The sequence below is a fragment of the Plecotus auritus genome, assembly GCF_963455305.1.
Source record: "Plecotus auritus genome assembly, chromosome: 2".
Classification (NCBI taxonomy): Eukaryota; Metazoa; Chordata; class Mammalia; order Chiroptera; family Vespertilionidae; genus Plecotus; species Plecotus auritus.
This window is the reverse complement of record NC_137771.1, coordinates 175,645,149-175,666,755: the sequence shown is the minus strand read 5'-3', so window position 1 is coordinate 175,666,755 and position 21,607 is coordinate 175,645,149. Positions and strand designations below refer to the sequence as shown.

Below are 21,607 nucleotides of genomic sequence, written 5' to 3'. Positions count from 1 at the left end.
CTCTCTCCCTCCCTCTTTTTCCCACCTAGGTTTAATACTATCCTCAGAAGACAGTTACATTAGTTTGTAAACAAAAATGGGTAAGAAAACTATTGTTTGTGACAGTGTGTAGGACAAACACTCTTTCCTTTGTAAAACACACACACACACAAACAATAAAAAAAACAACGAAGAACTAGTTTACTAAGCTATGAGAAAAAAACTTTTAAAGGATTCTAATGATATTTAGTACATAGATACAATAATCTTCATTTTTAAATAAGATACCTATTTTTAAAACTTTTAAAGCTGTTAACACCACCTGAAATTCAACTCCTCTTAGGTCTACCAGCAAATAAAATATCAATGATCTGATAGACTATACAAAGGGGATAGGACGATACAAGTTGAATGGTACGTATGTCCTAGCATTCCCAATTATCTCCAGCAGCAGCAGAGCAGGAAGAGGAGCACCAATAATCTGACACATCTAACATTGCAGGCAAGGGAGACAGATGCTCCCAGCTAAAATAGCAAGTGACCAGGAAGCACAGGGAAGGAGTAACCTGCTAGGCCAAACTGTTTACACTTGAATGAGGTATACTGAGCCAAGGAAATGGAGACTGATTTGGTGTTCCTCACAAATCTAAGCAGCTATGGCCCCCAAGGCCCATGATGCTCTGCTACCTTTCCTGTAATTCCTTTACCTCTTTAATATCTCACCAAACTAACATGACCAAAACATTATCCATCCCTACAATTCTGCTTCTCCTTCTATTTAATTAAACTATGTTAATTAAACATCCATCCCCCAGCCTGACAGACATCACTCTACCACCTTGCATCCAATGAATCGTAAAATCCTGTTCCATGGCCCTACAAATAGCTTTCAAACCCACATCATTTCTCTCCATTTCCACAACCTTCACCTTAATCCATTTCATGCCTTCAGTATTACTTCCCTCTAAACTAGTGTGAACTTGGTAGCCAGAATAATTTTTTTCAAAATCTTTTTTGGTTTGTTTTTGTCAAGAGTCACCTCAAGTACTTACCTTCATTTACTCTGCAAACTGAAACTCTCACAGTACTGTGAGCTGCCACCATGTCATGCAACATAATATATTGCTGAAATAAGAAAAATAAATTAAAAATAAAAACTAGCTAATATAAACCACTCTTCAATATTTTAAAAAGGGTACTATAAAATAAAGTTAATACAATAAATGCTTATAACTCTGCCCTTAAAAATGTCAAGACTAAAAGATTTAAAAAATTATTCGATGTTTTAGCTAGACAAAATAAGAAGCACTTTATCCCTGAAACCATTAGAACCAGTCTATGATAAACAACTATAGACCCCTACTATGGCCTCTAAGTAGTCAAGTAATAAACTGACTCTAAAAAACATCTGCCTTCCCCACCTCAAAAAAAAGGGACATATTCATAACTAAAAGAAAATCTGTATTGAGTATTACTTTGTATCAAGCACTATTCTATGCGCCTTACAAAATATAAATATAGTTGTGAAATCCATAATAAATTGAACTTACCTTTTTAATGGAATATAGAGAACTTAGAATTGATACTACAGACATAATCACAATGGCTAGAGCATAGTAATAGTATTCATCAGTGCACCACAGTATAACACTGAATAGCTGGAAAATGTAAAATGGGTTGAGAACCTAAAAAAAAAAACACACAAGATTTTTAAGTCAAAGTGAATGTTTACAACCATACAGATTTTCCATCTTTTTATTTAAGGCTAGAGGCCCGGTGCATGAAAATTCATGCACTGGAGGGGGGGGAGGGGTCCCTCAGCCCAGCCTGCCCCCTCTCACAGTCTGGGAGCCCTCAGGGGCGGGAAGCGTCCTGGCAATCAGGGGAAGGCGACGCCCCATCACACCTCTGCTGCTGCCACTGCCAGCAGTGCAAGCCTCAGCTGGCCCTGGTTACCTGAGCCTCTGGTGGCCTTGGGCAGCTGGGCAGCCGCCATCTGAGGCTTGCCTGCGCCTCAGGCTGGCCCTGGGCAGCTGGGGGGCTGAGAGAACTGGGGAACTCCGGAGGCAAGCGTGCAGAGCTCCTGCTGCCCCAGCAGGGCTGAGGGAACTGGGCACCTCCATGTTGTGGCTGTGGGCGCCGCCATCTTTGAGGGCAGGGCAGTCAATTAGCATATTCCCTCCTTATTGGCTGTGGGTGCTGCCATCTTTGAGGGGGGGCAGTCAATTAGCATATTCCCTCCTTATTAGCTGTGGGTGCCGCCATCTTTGAGGGCGGGGCAGTCAATTAGCATATTCCCTCCTATTAGCTGTAGGCGCCACCATCTTTGCGACAGTGTGAGGGTCAATTTGCATATTCCCTCTTTATTAGATAGGATACTATAGGATAAGCTCTATGGTACCCTTGGACAACATGTATTACCCCAATGTCATAAAACTGATGCTTCTGTACTTTTCAAGGCACTTTACATACATAGTCCCAATTGACTTCCAAATTATAAAGAGCCACGATTTAAGTAATAAGAATGCATTCTTAGTTTTCTGTTTTCTAACTTTTATTTAGATAATCAGAATGAGATCATCAGAAAGGACTTGCTCCACTTTTATAAGTAAAGGAGCAGCAAAGAGAAAGATTTTCTGATTATCAAAGCTAGTTACTGATGGAACCATATTACAAACAAGGCTTTCTAATTCCCAATCATTATATTTTGTTATATTCTAAAGCAACATCATATAGTCACTCTCAGCAACTGATGAAAACAGTCTTTTATTTCTACTAAAAGTATTCACTGAATACAGCTAACTTGATCTTTAGCAAAAACTTAAAAGACAGATTGGAAAGTCTAACTGCTAAGCAGTATCTTATTCCCTTCCTTTATATGCACAACCTTTTTTCATGCCTCTTCTATAGCAACTAGAGGCCCGGTGCACGAACTCTAGGTGGCCTGCAGGGATCCAGCCGAAACCCTCAGTCCAACACTGCCTGCAGCTCCTGCTCATCCCACCAGCCATGAGCCCTGCATCTGGCACCCTCCCAAGGGGAGTGGCCTGCTGGATCGGCCTGAAACCAGCCCTCCAACATCCCCCAAGGGGTCCCGGATTGCGAGACCGTGCAGGACAGGCTGAGGGACCCCACTGGTGCACGATCGGGCCGGGGATTGGGCCGGGAAGGGACCGCAGGAGGGCTCCAGGGCGTGTCCGGCCCATCTCGCTCAGTTCCGATTGGCCGGACCCCAGCAGCAAGCTAACCTATCAGTCAGAGCATCTGCTCCCTGGTGGTCAGTGCACATCATAGCAACTGGTCAACCAGGTGACTGACTGTCCCCTGGTGGTCAGTGCATGTCATAGCGAGCGGTTGAGCAGCCTTAGCATATCATTAGCATATTACGCTCTGAATGGTTGATTGTTCTGCCGTTCAGTCTATTTGCATATTATATCCTTTTATTATATAGGATTACAACTGAACAGTCACTACAGTAAGTACTGACATGTTTTCTTCCCAGGTTAAAGTGCAAATTCCTCGATATGAACATCAGGTCATGTTTTGTATTCCAAACTTCTGGTACAATGTCTAGTTTCTAACAATGTACCACAAAATGCCACATGAATAAACTCAACATGATAAATTGTTTAAAAATCAGAAAAAAAAAAAAGCAGGAGTATACATCTGTAAGATAGGGCAAGATTTATATGTGTAATTTCCTAGGAACAAAAAAAAAATAATCTACAGAACAAAATAAAACAAAAAAAAATTAGACAAATGAAAAAGGAAAGTCATACACTAAATTATTTGAGTTATTACGTTTACCTTCCAAGTGGAAAGAAAAACAACAATAAAAATAAATAAATCCTATATAATGAAGAGCTAATATGCAAATGGTCATCACAGCCTCACGTCGTCACACTCTCATGCCATCATGCCATAACTGCTCAGACACTCAACACTGGGGCGAGAGAAATAGGAACCAGCCAGGCACAAATGAGCTCGTGAGAGAGGAATGGGGACCAGCCAGGATGCAGCCTGGGAGAGGGACAAGCCGCCTGCCCCACGGTCCCAGGTGCCAGCAGCTGCACCTGTGCCTGTGCCTGCGGTCCAGGAGAGGGACAAGCCACATGCCCCACGGTCCCGGGCGAGGGACAAGCCACCCGCACTGTAGTCCCGGGCGCCAGCAGCTGTGCCTGCACCTGTGGCCCAGGAGAAGGACAAGCCGCACACCCCGTGGTCCCAGGTGCCAGCGGCTGTGCCTGTGCCTGCAGCCCAGGAGAGGGACAATCCGCATGCCCCATGGTCCCCGCAGTCCCAGGCACCAGGGACAAGCCGCCTGCCCCATGGTCCCAGGCGCCAGCGGCTGGGGCTGCGGCCCAGGAGAGGGACAAGCCGCCCACCTTGTGGTCCCAGGCACCAGCAGCTGTGCCTGCGCCTGCACCTGTGGCCTGGGAGAGGGACAAACCACACGCCCCGTAGTCCTGGGCGCCAGCGCCTGCGGTACTCCTTCAGTCGCTGCACGTTGGCCTGCAGGGACTCAATGGACTTGTTCCACCACCTCAGATCCACTGAGATCCCAATGGTCCAGGCCCCACAGTCCCGTGCGCCTGCGGCCCAAGTGAAGCTGGCCCGGGTCTTGGGTGCCTGCAGCCAGTCAGAGGGAGGGAAGCCCAGGTCCTGGGTGCCTGCGACTGGCCAGAGGAGGGAATCCTGGGTCCCGGGCATGGGATGAGGCAGAGGCAGTTAGGGGTGATCAGGCCAGCAGGGGAGCAGTTAGGAGTGATCAGGTTGGTAGGGGAGCAGATAGGGGCAATCAGGCAGGCAGGCAGGCAGGCGGGCGGGCGGTAAGGAGCCAGTGGTCCCGGATTGCAAGAGGCAGTCGGACATCCCCCGAGGGGTTGTGGATTGGAGAGGGTGCAGGCTGGGTTGAGAGACTCCCCCTCCCATGCACATATTTCGTGCACCGGTTCTCTATAGTCTATATAAATAAAAGGCTAAGTGAATGACCACATGTCCGTCCGACCAGTACATATGACGCGCACTGGCAATCTATCTATATATATAAAAGGCTAAGTGACCGACCATATGCACATACATACATCCAACCGACCAACTGGCCGGTATATATGATGTGCACTGGCAACTTAAAAATAAACAATGACTCACACATGCACAAAATATATAAAGCTCTTACTGGCGCCAATTGCACACATGTGTTTCCATCTGTCATTGTCGATCGTGAATTCGGTTGTTTTTGTTGAAATGATTTGTAACGGATCTATTATTGAAGCTATCTTTGGAAATAGTATATCTATAGATAATATTAAAAATATATCTAAACGTGATTCTTTGTCCAAAAAATGAGCACTTTCATAAATTAAATGAAGAAATTTTGGATGTACTTGATGGAGATTTTCATACTTGAGTAATGATTCCGTCGATTCGACAGATGATGCTGAAAAGGAAAATTTTCCCACCAAATTCCTTTAATAGTATTACTCCTTCAGGAATGCTGTGTCATAAATTAAAATTGAAAGTAGGTGCAATCATCATGCTACGGAGAAATCTTAATAGCAAATGGGGTCTTTGTATCGGTACTAGATTTATTATCAAAAGGTTGCGAACTAACATAATCAAAGCTGAAGTATTAACAGGATCCGCAGAAGGAGAGGTTGTTCTGATTCCAAGAATTGATTTGTCCCCGTCTGACACTGGCCTCCTATTTAAATTAATTCAAAGACAGTTTCCCGTGATGCCAGCATTTGCGGTGACTATTAATAAATCATAAGGACAAACTCTAGACAAAGTAGGAATAGTCCTACCTGAACCCATTTTCGGACATAGTCAGTTCGAAGAGCATGTAACGTTAAAGTTGTAAATACTTCATCACAAGGGAAATTAGTCAAGCACTCTGAAAGTGTTTTTACTCTTAATGTGGTATAAAGGGAGATATCAGAATAAGTTTAATCAATTTATCAGTCATTGTTTTTATCACTGTTGTTTTTATATCATGTTTTTGTTTTTATATCTTTTTTTGTTTTTATATCATGTCTTTGTTGTTGTTGTTATATCATGTTGTTATTGTTTATTAATCAATTTATATAATATTTTCATGTACATTTTACTAATTTTCTTTCATCTCTGACACTTCTATTATAGACAAAGGGCAAATAGTGCTATTACAATATCTCTTCTAATTAATTTCCTTTCAATGTGCATGAATCTGTGCACCAGGCCACTAGTAAAAGATGGAAAACAGAAAATTAAGAGTGTCTTATTACTTAAATCATGGCTCTTTTCAAATTGACAAATCTATTGATTACAAATATTGAGACATGTACAATAATAGTCTTACCTCCTTAATTAGAAGCTTAAAAACAGAAGGCACTTTCACAGAAATTTCATTTATTCCATAAAGCAATTTTCTATGACAAGAAAATATAATAATAGTATTACATTACATTACATAACATAATAATAGTGTAATTTTGGGAAGTTACTTCATTACATAAAGCTCAAACCACAGACTGCTCCTAAATCTAGAACTTAAACATTCATGTTTCTATATGCTTGTCTTCTACAATTCAAATTCTCTACCTTTAGTATTTAAATTAAGTAGTCAATACTGGATAACTATCCAGCTATCATTTTGATTCATTCTAACTCATATCTTTTTGTGTGACAAATATCTTTCTAACTAGTCTATAATAATGTCAGCAAAGATTTTCTTTTCCATTCTCGAACATAATAGGTCTGAACAATTTTGAATTGCAATTAATTTTTGCAAAAGACTAAATAAATAAATTTAAGGGACTTGGTACTATTTTTCTAATAAGAATATTGTACTTTGCCCTAGTTGGTTTGGCTCAGTGGATAGAGCACTGGCCTGTGGACTGAAGAGTTCTGGGTTCGATTCTAGCCAAGGGCACATGCCTGGGATGCAGGCTCAACCCCCAGTGGGGGGCAGGCAGGAGGCTGCCGATCAATGATTCTCTCTCATCATTGATGTTTCTATCTCTCTCTCCCTCTCCCTTCTTCTCTGAAATCAATAAAAATATATTTTTTAAAAAAAGAACCCTAACCGGTTTGGCTCAGTGGATAGAGTGTAAGCCTGTGGACTGAAGGGTCCCAGGTTCAATTCCAGTCAAGGGCATGTACCTTGGTTGCAGGCTTATCCCTGATACGGGGTGTGTAGGAGGCAGCTGATTGATGTTTCTAACTCTCTATCCCTCTCCCTTGCTCTGTAAAAAAATCAGTAAAATATATCAAAAAAAAAAATATTAAAAAAAAAAAAAGAATATTGTACTAAGCCCTAACCAATTTTGCTCAGTGGTTAGAGCATCGGCCTGACCACTGAAGGGTCTCAGGTTCAATTCCAGTCAAGGGCACGTACCTCAGTTGCAGGCTTGATCTCCAGCCCTCGTTGGGGTGCGTGCAGGAGACAACCAATCGATGTGTCTCTCACATCAATGTTTCTCTCTCTCTATCTCTCCCCCTTCCTTGCATTCACCCTTAAAAAAAAAAAATCAATGAGAAAAATATCCTCGGGTGAGGATTAACAAAACAAAATAAATAAAAGAATACTGTAGCCCAGCTGGCGTGGCTCAGTGGTTGAGCATCGACTTATGAACCAGGAGGTCATGGTTCCATTCCCAGTCAGGGCACATGCCTAGATTCCGGGCTCAATCCCCAGTGTGAGGCATGCAGGAGGCAGCCAATCAATGATTCCCTTTCATCATTGATGTTTCTAACTCGCTCTCCCTCTCCCTTCCTCTCTGAAATCTATCTATAATGTTCATTTCAAAGCACTATACACTTGACATTTTTAAAGAAATACTTTTAAAAAGTTGCTTAGCCCTGGCTGGTATTACTCAGTGGTTAAAGCGTCATTGTCCCAGTCAAGGTCTTACACCTGGGTTGCAGGTTCAATCCCCAGCCCATCCAGGCCGATGTGTCTCTCTTACATCTCTCTCTCTCTCTCCTCTTCTTCCTCTTCCTCCTCCTCCTCCTCCTCTCTCCTTTCTCTCTCCCTCTCTTTGCCCCCTCCTAAAAAAAAAAAATCAATGGAAAAAATATCCTCGCATGAGGATTAATAAAAAAAAAAAGCTGTTTAAATCCTTCTGCTTAAAGTCCTTATAATAGTACTTTATATATGATAGAGTAATTCTTGCCTTTTAAGAAGCATAAGTCTAAACGAAAAGACTCTTACTAGTATATTCTAACACTTTGAAAAGATATGCTACAGGAATATAAGAAAATTTCTAACTTAATTTGAAAATGGCACTTATCTTTAAATATGCAATACACCAATATATTTTAATACTTTAGCAGACAATAACATGATAAAAAAAAGATTATGTCTCCCAATTTATAAATTTTCACTGTAGTAAATTTGAGCTCATGCTTATAATTCCCAATATATAGCAGTAAAGTCCAAGATGTTATCAATTATAAGATATACCCATTATTGTATATACAATTAAGAAAGATAAAGGATGACTCTCCATCCAATGTATAACACATTCCCCTTTTAGAAATGTTAGAATGTGGGGAAATGTACACCTTAGAATTGATGAAATATGATATATTTTCAGGGATATCAACTTCATAATATCAGCTCCAATATTTTTATAATTCTTAAACTGAGAGATAGCCTTACCCAAATAAAACATCAATAAGTTGTCAAGTACTATGTCTATAATATTTAAATATCTGTTAATATGTACAACTATATGGTAAAGGGTGAACTATACATACTACTGTATTTAGGAATTTTGATAATAGATCTGACTTTAGTTGGATAAAAATTACCTGTAGGCATGCATCCCCTTTGTCAGTCCTGCACTATGCTTTTCATAAATTGACGTACAAGAAACACCTTCATCCAGTCCCCTAAATAAATCCAAAGTTTTTACTTTAAACAAAGTTTAAAATATCCAAATGTTTTAATGCCTCATTTTTCTATATTCTGATTTTAAAGTGTGACTTCCTTACAAACAGAAATCCTTAACAAAAAATGAGATAATGAATGGGAATTTTAAAATCTAAACATTCCTAAGATAAACAGTAGTGAAAGTTCTAAGTCTCAAAAGTGGCAACTTCTAAGTTATACAATATATCTATCACAAGATAAAATGGCTTTAAATATTTGTGTTTGTATAATAATATAATTATCCTTTAAGGCTGTGCTCCAAAGCTGTAAGAGCTAATAACTAAACTAATAAAATTGGAGTATGATAGTTTGAGAATTGCAAACTAATAATAAAAAAATGTTTACTTTTTAGTTAGTTCCCCCTCTTTAATTCTTTAAGCTTCAAAGTAAGAAATCCTATTTACTTATTTTCTTTCTATAAAAGCATTCACCGAAATCCTTCCCTGATCTAATACATAGAGAGTACAGAATTTATGAGTCATGTGCAATGTCTAAAATCTGTAACAATTCTAACTGGGACTCAATTAACCTATCTACTTTTCTCTCCAAAAATGTCTTAATTATACTGAGATTCTAGAATTAACTGAGATACTAGTAATAGAATTCTGATGAGAATCTTATACATCATTTCACTCCAATCCTTTCCCACTTTTGTCAGATAGGAAAATTAAGCTCAGTAAGTAACTGTTATCATAAATTCTACGAGTTTTTATGGCTGGCAAATGCTGCACAGCAATTTGATGCTTTTTTCCCACTGAAGTTGATGACTTCTCCAAAGGCAGCGTCAATCAGCTCCAAGTCCATTTTTTCAAAACAAAAACACCAGCTCATTGTCAGTATTCTGTAAGGCAATGGTTCTTAACTAGGAATGGTCTTCACAACTAGGAATGTGGAAATGCCCTGGTCCATTCCAGAATATTCTAACTCTTTAGTGTTGGGAGGGAAAAATTGCTAATATTAAGAATTCCTTTAGCACTCTCAAGCAATGATACTTGAATGTTTATAATAATCACTTTAACAAAAGCAATAAAAATAGAATCCTAATTAATTAGTACTTATATAACTTGAAGCCTCCACAAAAATTTATCCAGTGATAAATTTTAAGAGATTACGCCAATTTGTCCTACCCAAGGTTTAACACATTTGACAATGTCCCATCTTTATTCACATAGTGAAGTTAAATTTCTATCTCTTCCTCCCTCAAGTACAAGTGGTGGAACTGTGAGCATATTGGGAGGTAACAGTTCAGATAGGTATTCTCAAAGTTCACTTTGAGATGAACCCTCAAAAAGAAAAGAACTCAGATGCAGTGGATTTTAGGATCTACTACTTTTTAATTTTTATGTAAATTTTGCCAAGATATAAGTTGCAAGTGACATTTCATTCTAAAATGGTTAATCAGTATTCAAATAACGCTGGAAGTTGCTAATGAATAAGTGAATGAAAGTTCTTCAATAAAAACCTATTCAATTTTATGTAACATTACAATGAATTCTTTTCTATCTAGAACATTTTCAATATACTCATAATATAATCCAAACAAAAGAAAATCACTTACTTTAAGAAATCAAAATTGTGAAGGGTATCATTCCAGAAATATTTTACACTATGGTGGGTGAAATAACGAATCTGTAAAACACATAAATGTTACATCAAAAAGCGTTATCATCACCTATTTTCAATTACGTTTACTAACACAAATCTATCAACTAACAACATATTAAATTTAAAGTGATTACATATGACATGTAAATGTAATCTGTTTCTTTTAGTAATACATGAACTGTTATAATACAGTGATAAACAGGTATTTTATATGCATATAAGTTTATCTCAAAAAGAACTGCAGTCCTAGCTGGTTTGGCTCAGTGGATAGAGCGTCGGCCTGTGGACTGAAGGGTCCCAGGTTCGATTCCGGTCAAGGACATGTACCTTGGTTGCGGGCACATCCCCAGTAGGGGGTGTGCAGGAGGCACCTGATCGATGTTTCTCTCTCATCGATGTTTCTAACTCTCTCTCCCTCTCCCTTCCTCTCTGTAAAAAAATCAATAAAATATATTTAAAAAAAAAAAAAAGAACTGCAAACACAAAATTACAGACTACCCATGATAGCATAAAATGTAACAATTATGATTTTTAAAGAAACCTTGAAACTAAGATTACAATACCTGTTCTGATTGTGTCTGTGAATATTTACTTATCTCATGCCTGTTCTCTTCGGCCAGATTTTCAGTTAAAACAGCATGGCCATTCGAAACCTTATTAGCCATAGATTTTGGACTCGAAAATGGATGAGTTTTCAGAGAAAGCAAGCGAATTTTTGCACAAAACCACATTCTGAATTCATCCTTACAAGAGAGAAAGGTAAAGAGTCAATTATGTATATTATACAATTGCCTACATTTTTATTTGATTTCCATTCTTTATGATATTTACTCATCTCTAATCGAGAAAGCATCACTTCCTACTGACTGTTAAACCATTTCATAAAGATGCATAAATTCAAATGTGAAGTGCTTACCATTTTAAATGGCATACTTCATCTACACAATATCCCATAAAAGTTCATGAGTACTTTCTTAATTTACCCAACATACTTAGTCTAGATATTAACACATCTTATAAAATACTTGCAGGTAGGATCATTAAAAAACAAACACAACACCCTGGGATGTAACAGCATCACATAGTAGAAGCAACTGGTTTGGTGAATGAGAGATCCTATAGTCCTAACTGTCCAGTGACCTTGAAGAACAGCATCTAATCTCTCAGAGCATCAAGAGCTTAAAAGGAAGTGTTGGATTTGATCATCTTTAAGATTCCTTATACTCTAATTGCTCTGATAATATTCACTTCAAACACAGGTGATTTAGAAATACTAGGATTAGTATTCCTCATTATATCTTACAGTGGTGTTCTCTTCATATATTACTAGAGGCCTGGTGCACAAAATTTGGGCACTGGAGGGGAGGTCCCTCAGCCCGGCCTGCGCTCTCACCCAGTGCAGGACCCCTCGGGGGATGTCTGCCTGCTGGGGGGATCAGGCCTAAGCCAGTAGTCAGACATCCCTCTCGCAGTTCGGGACTCTGGGCTCTCACAGTCCAGGACTCCTCGCTCCTTATCGCCCGTCTGCAGCTGAGATGGGAGAGGCTCCCGCCACCTCCTCTGAGCTTGCCAGCCCTGAGCCCGGCTTCTGGATGAGTGGTGCTCCCCCTGTGGGAGCACAATGACCACCAGGGGGCAGCTCCTGCATTGAGCATCTGACCCCTGGTGGTCACTGCGCATCATAGCGACTGTTTATTCCACCAGTGGTCCAACCATTCGGTAGATTTGCATATTAGGGTTTTACTATATAGGATTTTGAACAAAGTACACACAAAGACATTCTTTTACTCCTCAAATAATCAGCTAGAGTACAAGTAAATCCACAGACTTACAGTAGTCCTCAGCAGCACCACTTCACAGTCTTTAATTGCAGCTCTAATACAGGTTGCCTTCACCCGCCACTCAGGCATCCAATAGAGGAGGAGGAGGAGAAAGCCACCAGTGCAAACCACTCCTAGAGAAACTATGGCAAGCTTCCAGCGACACAAATTATAGCCATAAATTTCCTGCATGGATATAGTAATCATGATTAATCATCAAATGATATGAAAGATAAATTCCAAAGTTCTTTGTTTTCCAAATGGTTGTTATTGTCTTGTCAGATAAACTACAAATATTTTCCCAACCCATATTTATCTTTAAATTTTGTTTCTGATAAGCTCATTGTCAAAAGTATACTTTTAAGTGGCAAAATCTGTTGATATTTACACATTACTTTCTACATTTGATGTTATCATTAGTAACATAATGCTTTTCCACTGATATAGTACATTCACATTTAATATACTTTCCTAGAATTTTTATAATTCCACTAGAGGCCCGATGAACGAAGATTCGTGCAAAAATGGGCCTTCCTTCCTCTGGCTGTCAGCACCGCCTTCGTTCCGGCCAGAGCCACCTTTTTGCTCTGGCCTGGAGCTGCCTTTCCGCCTTCCCACACTGCCCAGAGGCCCAGAGCAGCCAGGGGCAGTGCGGAACACCTGCCTATGCAAATCAACCCACCATCTTTGTTGGGTTAATTTGCAAACTCACCCCTGATTGGCTGGTGGGCGTTGCAAAGGTACAGTCAATTTGCATCTTACTCTTTTATTAGATTTTTACATTTACCTTTTGAATTCTTCTAGAACTTTTCTTGTTATAAGATAGGTTTTTTAAAATAAACTTCTATATTGGAAATAATTTCCAATTTGCTGAAAAGCTACAAAAATATTAAGAGTTTCTGTATACCCTTCATCCAGTTTCCCCTAATATTAACATCTTGGTACATCTGTCAAAATCAAAAAGATTAGCCCAGCCAGTGTAGCTCAGTGGTTGAGCATCGACCTATGAACCGAGGTCCTGTAATTCTCGGTCAGGGCACACGTGCAGGCTTGATCCCCAGTAGGGGGGGCATGCAAGAGGCAGCCTATCGATGATTCTCTCTCATCACTGATGTTTCTATCTCTCTCTCCTTCTCCCTTCCTCTCTGAAATCAATAAAAATGCATATTAAAAGAATAAAAAATATTAACACTGTACATTATATTAAGTAAATCTTGTCTTTATTAGGATTTCACCATTTTTTTCAACATCTTATTTTTGTTTCAGGATATAATTTAGAATATCATGTTGCATTTAGTTAAGTTTTAACTTTTTTTCCCCAAATCTTTAACTAATTGTCTCAATACTACGGTTACTGATCAATCTGACCTTTTGACCCAAATTATTCAAATTGTTTCAGTTACCTTAACAAGGGCTGCCAAATTTAGCAAATGAAAATGCAAAGGGCCTATTTAAATTCGAATTTCAGATTAAAAAAAAAAAAACTAGTTAATTTTTTGTTGCCCTCTGCAATATTAGGGACATGATTCTACTAAAAATGTATTCCTTGATTATCTGAAATCCACATTTAACATTTAACAGGGAGTCTTACATAGGGTAGAGCAAAAGTAAATTTACAGTTAAAAGTACTCAAAACACTTTATTCTTGTATGATTTATTAATTAACTAGAGGTCCAGTGCACGAAATTCGTGCAGGGGGGGGTCCCTCAGGACAGCCTGAACCCTCTCCAATCTGGGACCCCTCGGGGGATGTCCGACTGCTGGTTTAAATTGGCAGTCAGACATCCCTCTCACAATCTGGGACTGCTGGCTCCCAACTGCTCACCTGCCTGCCTGATTGCCCCTAACCGCTTCTGCCTGCCAGCCTGATTGTCCCCTAACCACTTCCCTGCCAGCCTGATCGATGCCTAACTGCTCCCCTGCTGGCCCAATTGCCTCCAACTGCCCTCCCCTGATGGCCCGGTCACCCCCAACTGCCCTCCCCTGCAGGCCTGGTCACCCCCAACTGCCCTCCCCTACAGGCCCAGTCGCCCCCAACTGCCCTCCCCTGCTGGCCTGGTCACCCCCAACTGCCCTCCCCTGCTGGCCTGATTGCCCACAACTGCCCTGACCCTGCCAGCCATCTTGTGGCGGCCATTTTGTGACCACATGGGGGCAACCATCTGGAAACCACATGGGGCGGCCATCTTGTGTGAGGGCATGACGGTCAATTTTCATATTACCTCTTTATTATATAGGATGTATTATTTTCAATTATAAACAATTGTAAACCTACTTTTTCCCCACCTTGTATTTTATGTGACAACTATCTTCTTCCATCCGCCACGCACAGAAAAGAGTTGAAAAGTGTGCTTTTTAAATTAAGCTGATTTTAAACATTTTATAAATCAAAATTAGAAATCTTGGATTTGGAATTATATTTTAAGCATTGGCTAACATAACTTCTCAAATTACCAAATGAAAAAACATATTTCTTTCCTTTAGGTGTTAACAGTTCAGAAGTGAAACAGGAATTATTCTAAAACAAATAGAAATGTTACATAATCCCAATTAAAAAACACAGGATGAGGAAAACACATTGACTTAGCTGTGTTTTGTTTTTGTTTTTTAATTTACTTTTCTACTTCCCTAGAATAATAAATTGCAGAGATAAATTCTTCATACTTTATAAGTAAGTAATACTGGTTACCATTTCATCTTCTTGACCCTGGTTGATAGTCTTCCTTTCTTCTTTGTCCATATCTACAGTGATTTAAAAGGTCTTGTACTTCAGAACAGTTGAAGACAACTGAGAGATGAGGGGAACAAATGTTAGGAAATTATTATTTCTCCTAGTATACTATATAACTTCAAATTATTACATTTCTTGTTGTGACACATGTATCAATGTTTAACTGGTACTTAAATAATCACTAAGTGCTAGCTGGTTCTAATGACATTTTCAATGGTGTGCCAGTTCTTGCACCTGCATTACTTGCAATCACAAAACGTGGCATATTCCATTCATAAATTTGTACTAGCAACAGTCTTGCTACAAAACAATTTAAATTCTGGGAGAAAATACTACAGAATCTTCCCTTTCATTCCCCAGACTCAGAGACGTAACCTAGTTGTGCCATAAAAGTGCTTCACACAACTCAATTTATTGCTTGAAGTATAGTGAAGAGGTAAAGCACCAGCAGTGAAACCACCCCAAAACCTCTTAGGGTTTAAAGTATCATCCAACAAATGTTTACTAAGCAAGCTATTACATGAATGACATTCCCTGGCCATTAGTCAATCCCTACGGCATGTGTACCACTATTGGAGGTCACTCAACTGATTCCCCCATTCTCATTCCCAAGTCCGCTAAGCAATCTTATGACTGTTTCTGACTACTCATGATGCTTGTCTAGGACAGTGGTCGGCAAACTCATTAGTCAACAGAGCCAAATATAAACAGTACAACTGAAATTTCTTTTGAGAGCCAAATTTTTTAAACTTAAACTTCTTCTAACACCACTTCTTCAAAATAGACTCGCCCAGGCCGTGGTATTTTGTGGAAGAGCCACACTCAATGGGCCAAAGAGCCACATGTGGCTCGCGAGCCGCAGTTTGCCGACCACGGGTCTAGGAGAAAATTCATTGAGCTCATCAACAAAGTTTTTTTCCCCTGTATTAAAAAAAAAAAATGAGATTAATTATAAACAGACATTCGGCCACACATTAAAGAGATTTGCAAATTGTAGAACAATGCCTATTTTCTCATGAAATTTTTTGGTTATGGCAAATAAGTATTTTTCAGAAAAAATGTTACTTAATATGTAATAAATGTATTATTGTCACATCTTATTAAACTAATATTCTCAAATCTATATCAATTTTAACTAACATGGTATCAACAGATATAATGCACATAAACAAAAGCTTTTTAGAGTTCACAATAAACATTAAAGGTTACCAGTCTGAGCCCAAAGACTTGGAGAGCCACTGCTTTAGACTAGGCTGATCTCTGCAGTAGAGTGGTAAGTAATAAAACCTCTCTCATTCCTAATGCCATGTTTCTAACTCATCTAGCCAGTGTGTAGTACAGGCCTGATACATGGTAGACACTCAAAAATTACTTGTTGAGTGAATTAACACTTGTGCTAAGATAGCATTAGCTGTTTAATGTTTACAAATGTTAGAAAATTATTTATCCTAGTAGACTATATAACTTCATATTATCACATTTCTTGTGAAACATGTATCGGTGTTTAACTGGTACTTAAATAATCAAGTAAAGCAGCCAAGTAAAACCAACTGTAGCATTTTAAACTAATCCCATATATAAGACTACTGAAATCTCAACAAAATGACCAATGAAAATATTGATGCCTCCTAGACCAGCACCCAGCACTTGTCTACCTACTGGTAGCCCTGGAGATGGGGTCAGGGCTAAGTAGAGCCAGGACTTTCTATAGAAATAAAACGCAGAATTTTAAGATGATAGATAGATAGATAGATAGATAGATAGATAGATAGATAGATAGATGACTTAGTGCAATCTTGGAAAAGAAACTTCAGAAATATCTGGTCCAACTTCTCCAAAAGAAGCCATATTATTTAAAAAAAAAAAAAAAAAAACCTTTGGGAAATTTAGTAACAAATTATTTTTAGTCTAGGGCAGTGTTACAGCCATGAAGCATGTTACTACCATGTTAAGAATGATCCATCAAATCAATATGATATAAGGAAGCAGTTGTCCTCAGGGACCATAACCTGCTGCTATGGACTATGGAGAGAATGAACTACTATCCCAACCTGTTCCCTATATAAAAGATCAGCAGCTGTTACCTCAACATGTAAGAGATAGACCAATCCTGCAAGATTTAAATGTGCACAAGCCCACTTTCAAAGGTTAAGACAAAGGCATCTGCCCTGATGCTGTTCCCACAAAAAAATATCAGTCTCAGGTTCTTAACTATAGTCCATGGTTCTTCCATAAGTTCTGGACTGAATCTCAGGATCATCATTCAGGATTCATCAAACTCATTTTTTATAATTAATTACATATAATTCTGATCCCCATTTTCCACCACCACCACCTAAAATATGTTTCCTAACCAAAAAACCCCCCACAATAATAATAATAAAATATGTTTCTTGAGGGGAGAAACTATGTTGAGACTTCTGCTTCCAACCAAGATGGAAAAACAGAGGCCAGATTTGCCTTCCCATCTAAAACAACAACAAAATGGACAAAATATATAAAACAAGTTTTCAAGAAAATGGACACCAGGCAGTGAAAAAAACTGATAGAGAGATAGAAAGGAAACTAGATGAGCTTTACAATTATCCCAGTTTACAAACTGAAGAGTCTACAGCAGACACGTCAAACTCGTGCCAGCGGGCCGGGAGTTTGACATGCTTGGTCTACAGTCTGCAAAGAAGGGAAGGCAGGGAACCCAGGTGGAGTAGAGCAGTCTCTCTGATTTGGGGAGATGAAGCTGGGTGTCTGGGGAGGCACCAAGTGACCAGGTTTGCAGGGCAGATCTGCACAGAGAAAGGACACTGAAAATCTGCAAGATGAATCCTATCGCTCTCAAGTCTTCCACCAAGTACTGATCAGCACTTATGTGTGAGGCAAAAATACCAGAAGCTAGGGAAAGAACCACCCAAAAGCATTAAGGGGAAGAAAACCATCAGGGCTCATACAGAGCTGGGAAGAGTGCCTATTCCCACCAACTATAATGAAAAACCTCATTAGTCACAAAGAATCAGGGAGAGTATTCAGAAGGGTTTTGCTTCAGTAATAGTATCCAATTAGCCCCAAACTAAAAGCTACTCTGGTGGTCCTAACAAAGCTTTTAAGACTTGAAAGAATAAAATTGTTTCTAAGTAACTTAACTGCTTCACATAATAAAGTTCAAGGAGATTTTTAGAAATACAAAATATCTAGTCCCAATAAGTCACAATGTCTGACATCCAAATTAAACTTAACAGGCATGAAAGAAGAAAATAAATACAACCCATAATGAGAAAAAAATCAATAGAAAAGGACCCAGAACTGATAATAGAATAGAAACGGTTGACAAGGACATTAAAACAACTGCTGTAACTGTATTCTAAATGTTTAAAAACCAAGAGGAAAGACTGAACATATTAAGCAGAGATATATGAAGAAAAAAAATCAAATTGAACATAATATAGAAAGTACATCTCAGATAAAAAAATATGAAGATGAAATTAACAGCAGATTTGACAGTGCAGAAGAAAAATCAATGAGCTTGAAGACACAATAATAGAATATTCAAAATGAAAAATGGAGAAAAAAATTAGAAACACACACACCACCACCACCACAGCTACCACCACCACCACCAGTAAGCTGTGAGACAACATTAAGTGACCTAATATATATGCATCATGAGAGAGACCAAAAAAATATGTAATGATATCATAGCCAAAAATTTTCCAAATTAGATGAAAAAATTATAAGCCCATAAAGAAACATTAAGAAGTTATACCAAGGCATGTCATCATCAAACTATTTAAAAGAAATGATAAAAAATATTGTGAAAGGAGCCAGCAAAAAAGATATGTTACATACAAGGATAAGAATGACATCAGAGCCTGGCTGGTGTGGCTCCATGGTTGCGCATGGACTCATGAATCAGGAGGTCACAGTTCGATTCCCGGTCAGGGTACATTCCTGGGTTGCAGGCTCGATCCTCCGCGGGGGTGTGCAGGAGGCAGCCAATCGATGATTCTCTCGCCTCATCGATGTTTCTATCTCTCTCTCCTCTCCCTTCCTCTCTCAAAAATCAATAAAAACATTTTTAAGTTAAAAAAAAAAGAATGGCATCAGATTTCTTGTTAAAAATAGATAAGACAGCAAAGCACATCTTTGAAACATTGAGAAAAAAACTATTCAGAGAATTCTATACCCAACGAGAATATCTTCCAAAATCAAAGGTGAGATAAAGCTGAAAAAAAAATTCACTAAACTATAAAAAAAAAGTTTTTAAAAAGTCCTTAAGACAGAAAAAAAAAAAAAAAACTGATGGAAATATGGGTCTCCACAAAGGAATGAAGAACACCAGAAATAGTAACTATGTGGATAAATATACATTAACAACAGCACAAAGAACAAGAAGAAATAGAAGTATACTTTAGTAAGGTTCTTATACTATACATGAAGTAGTGTAATATCACTTAAAGGTAAACTGTAATAAGTTAGAGAAGTATAAAGTAAACTCTACAGTAACCACTAAAATAAAAGAGTGATAGTTAAAAAATCAACAAAGGATTTAAACTGAACCATAAAAAATACTCATGTGATTTAACAGGAAAAAAGAAAACAGAAACAAAAGGTGAGATAAGTTAACAAGAAATAGAAAGATGACTGATTGAAGCCTAACCGTATTAATAATCACATTAAATATAAATGGTCTAAACATCAATTAAAAGGCAAAGATTGTGGTTTTATTTTTTAAAAGCAAGACTATAGGCAACTACATGCATTTTAAATATAAAGGCACAATAAGTAGGTTAAAGTAAAAGGAAGTATACCATGTAAGAGCTATTCAAAATAAAGCTGGAGTGAATGTATTAATATCAGACATAGCAGATTTCAAAGTCAAGAACATTACAAAGGATAAAGCAATTTCATGACAAAGGAGTCAATTCATAAGCATATTACAATAATCCTAAACATGTATACATTTAACAGGCCTTCAAAATACACAAATCAGAAACTAATAAAACTGGAAGGAAATAGAGAAATTCATAATTACTACTGGAGATTTCATTTCAATACTACTCTCTCAATAAGAGATAGAACAAGTAAATTAAAAATACTAGTTTGGACATAGAAGATATAAACAATAGTATCTATCAAGTGGTCCTAATTGGTATTTACAGAACATTCTACTCAACCACAGCAAAATATATTTTTAAACTTGTACACAGAACATTTACCAAGAAAGACCACATTCAGGGACATAAAAAGATTCAAGTTATATAAAGTATGTTGTAAATAAAATGTCATTAAATTAGAAAATAGTAACAGAAGCATAAGTAGAAAAGCCTTAATATTTGGAAACAAAATAATACACTTCTGAAAATCTATGAGTCAAAAAAATCAATGGGGGAAACTACAGTATTCCAAGCTGAACAAAAATGAAGATTAGCATATTAAAGTTTGTGGAATGCCACTAATATAGTAGTTAGAAAATTTATAGCACTACTTCCCAGTATCTGAAAAGAAAGGTCTGAAATCATGACATCAGCTTCTACCTTAAGAAAGTAGAAAACAGCAAAGTATACCTAGAGTAAGCACTAAAGGGAAATAATAAAATTCAGAGTAGAAATCAATGCAGTAAGAAACAGAAAAATGGAGAAAAAAATCAATGAAATAAAAAGCTGGTTCTTAGAGATCAATAAAATTGATCATTTCTAATTTCTAGTTAGACTCAAAAGAGAAGGGTGTTCGGGAGAGACACAAATTAATATCAGGAATAAGACAGGAAACATTACTACAGATTCTACACATATCAGAAGGATAATTAAGGAATGTAATGAACAGCTTTACACTTATACATCAACTTTTCTGCAGGTTTGAATTTACTTCCAAATAAAAAAAATGTTTTTAACTTATCTTTATTGGTCAGGGGATGGCCATGAATACTGTTAAAGCCAAGTTAAAAGCTGAGTAATAGGTACATGAGAATTCATTATACTAACCTACTTTACAGTATGTAGAAATTATCCATAATATAAAGTTTTTTAATCAATAAAAGCAACCTTCTGACACTTTTAAATAGAAGAAAATTTTCATTCCTAGCACCAAAGGCCATAAATCTTGAGAACTCTGCCTCTATAAATCTAAAATAACTGCTCAACCTATTATGTACCAGGCATTATCTATAAACTCACACTGCTGGGTTTTGAATCTAACTAGTCTTTGGTCTTGTTTTTTTTTATCCAATGCCTAGAAATATAGATGTGCTTCCCAACTTTTGTAAACCTCAATTTTTCACTGTAGAATCTATTAGAAAATAAATACTCATGCTTTTTATGATTTTAGAAAAAAACTTGCCATTAAAATTCAGTGTTTTCATTTAGTCCATGTACTTATAACTATTTGTAACCTTTTCCTCAAATATCTGACAAGAGTTCACCTTTATCTAACATAACTGTATTTTCATCTTCTACAGTCTGACCAAAACAAAAAAAATATTCCAATTATTTTAAATGTGCACTGCCTATAACAATCTATTTTCATACTTTTAAAAACACAATTCTTGACCAAATTATCTCCTTA

At 37.9% G+C, this 21,607-nt stretch overlaps 1 protein-coding gene across 5 annotated transcripts in view; it reads right to left on the bottom strand.

Moving 5' to 3' along the window:
• ATP13A3 (ATPase 13A3) overlaps positions 1-21,607 on the bottom strand; it is a 103,326-nt gene that overhangs the window by 58,548 nt on the left and 23,171 nt on the right. For 4 of the 5 annotated variants that reach the window (XM_080652292.1, XM_080652295.1, XM_080652291.1 and 1 more), the window contains 8 exons: positions 15,011-15,109; positions 12,334-12,507; positions 11,065-11,244; positions 10,455-10,525; positions 8,776-8,856; positions 6,320-6,389; positions 1,530-1,664; positions 1,032-1,104 (listed from right to left, as the gene is read on the bottom strand). In XM_080652292.1, coding sequence (XP_080508418.1) covers positions 1,032-1,104; positions 1,530-1,664; positions 6,320-6,389; positions 8,776-8,856; positions 10,455-10,525; positions 11,065-11,244; positions 12,334-12,507; positions 15,011-15,061 — 835 coding nt within the window. In that variant the 5' untranslated portion in view covers positions 15,062-15,109. The remainder of the gene's footprint in view (positions 1-1,031; positions 1,105-1,529; positions 1,665-6,319; positions 6,390-8,775; positions 8,857-10,454; positions 10,526-11,064; positions 11,245-12,333; positions 12,508-15,010; positions 15,110-21,607) is intronic. The other variant, XM_080652294.1, reaches the window with a different exon arrangement.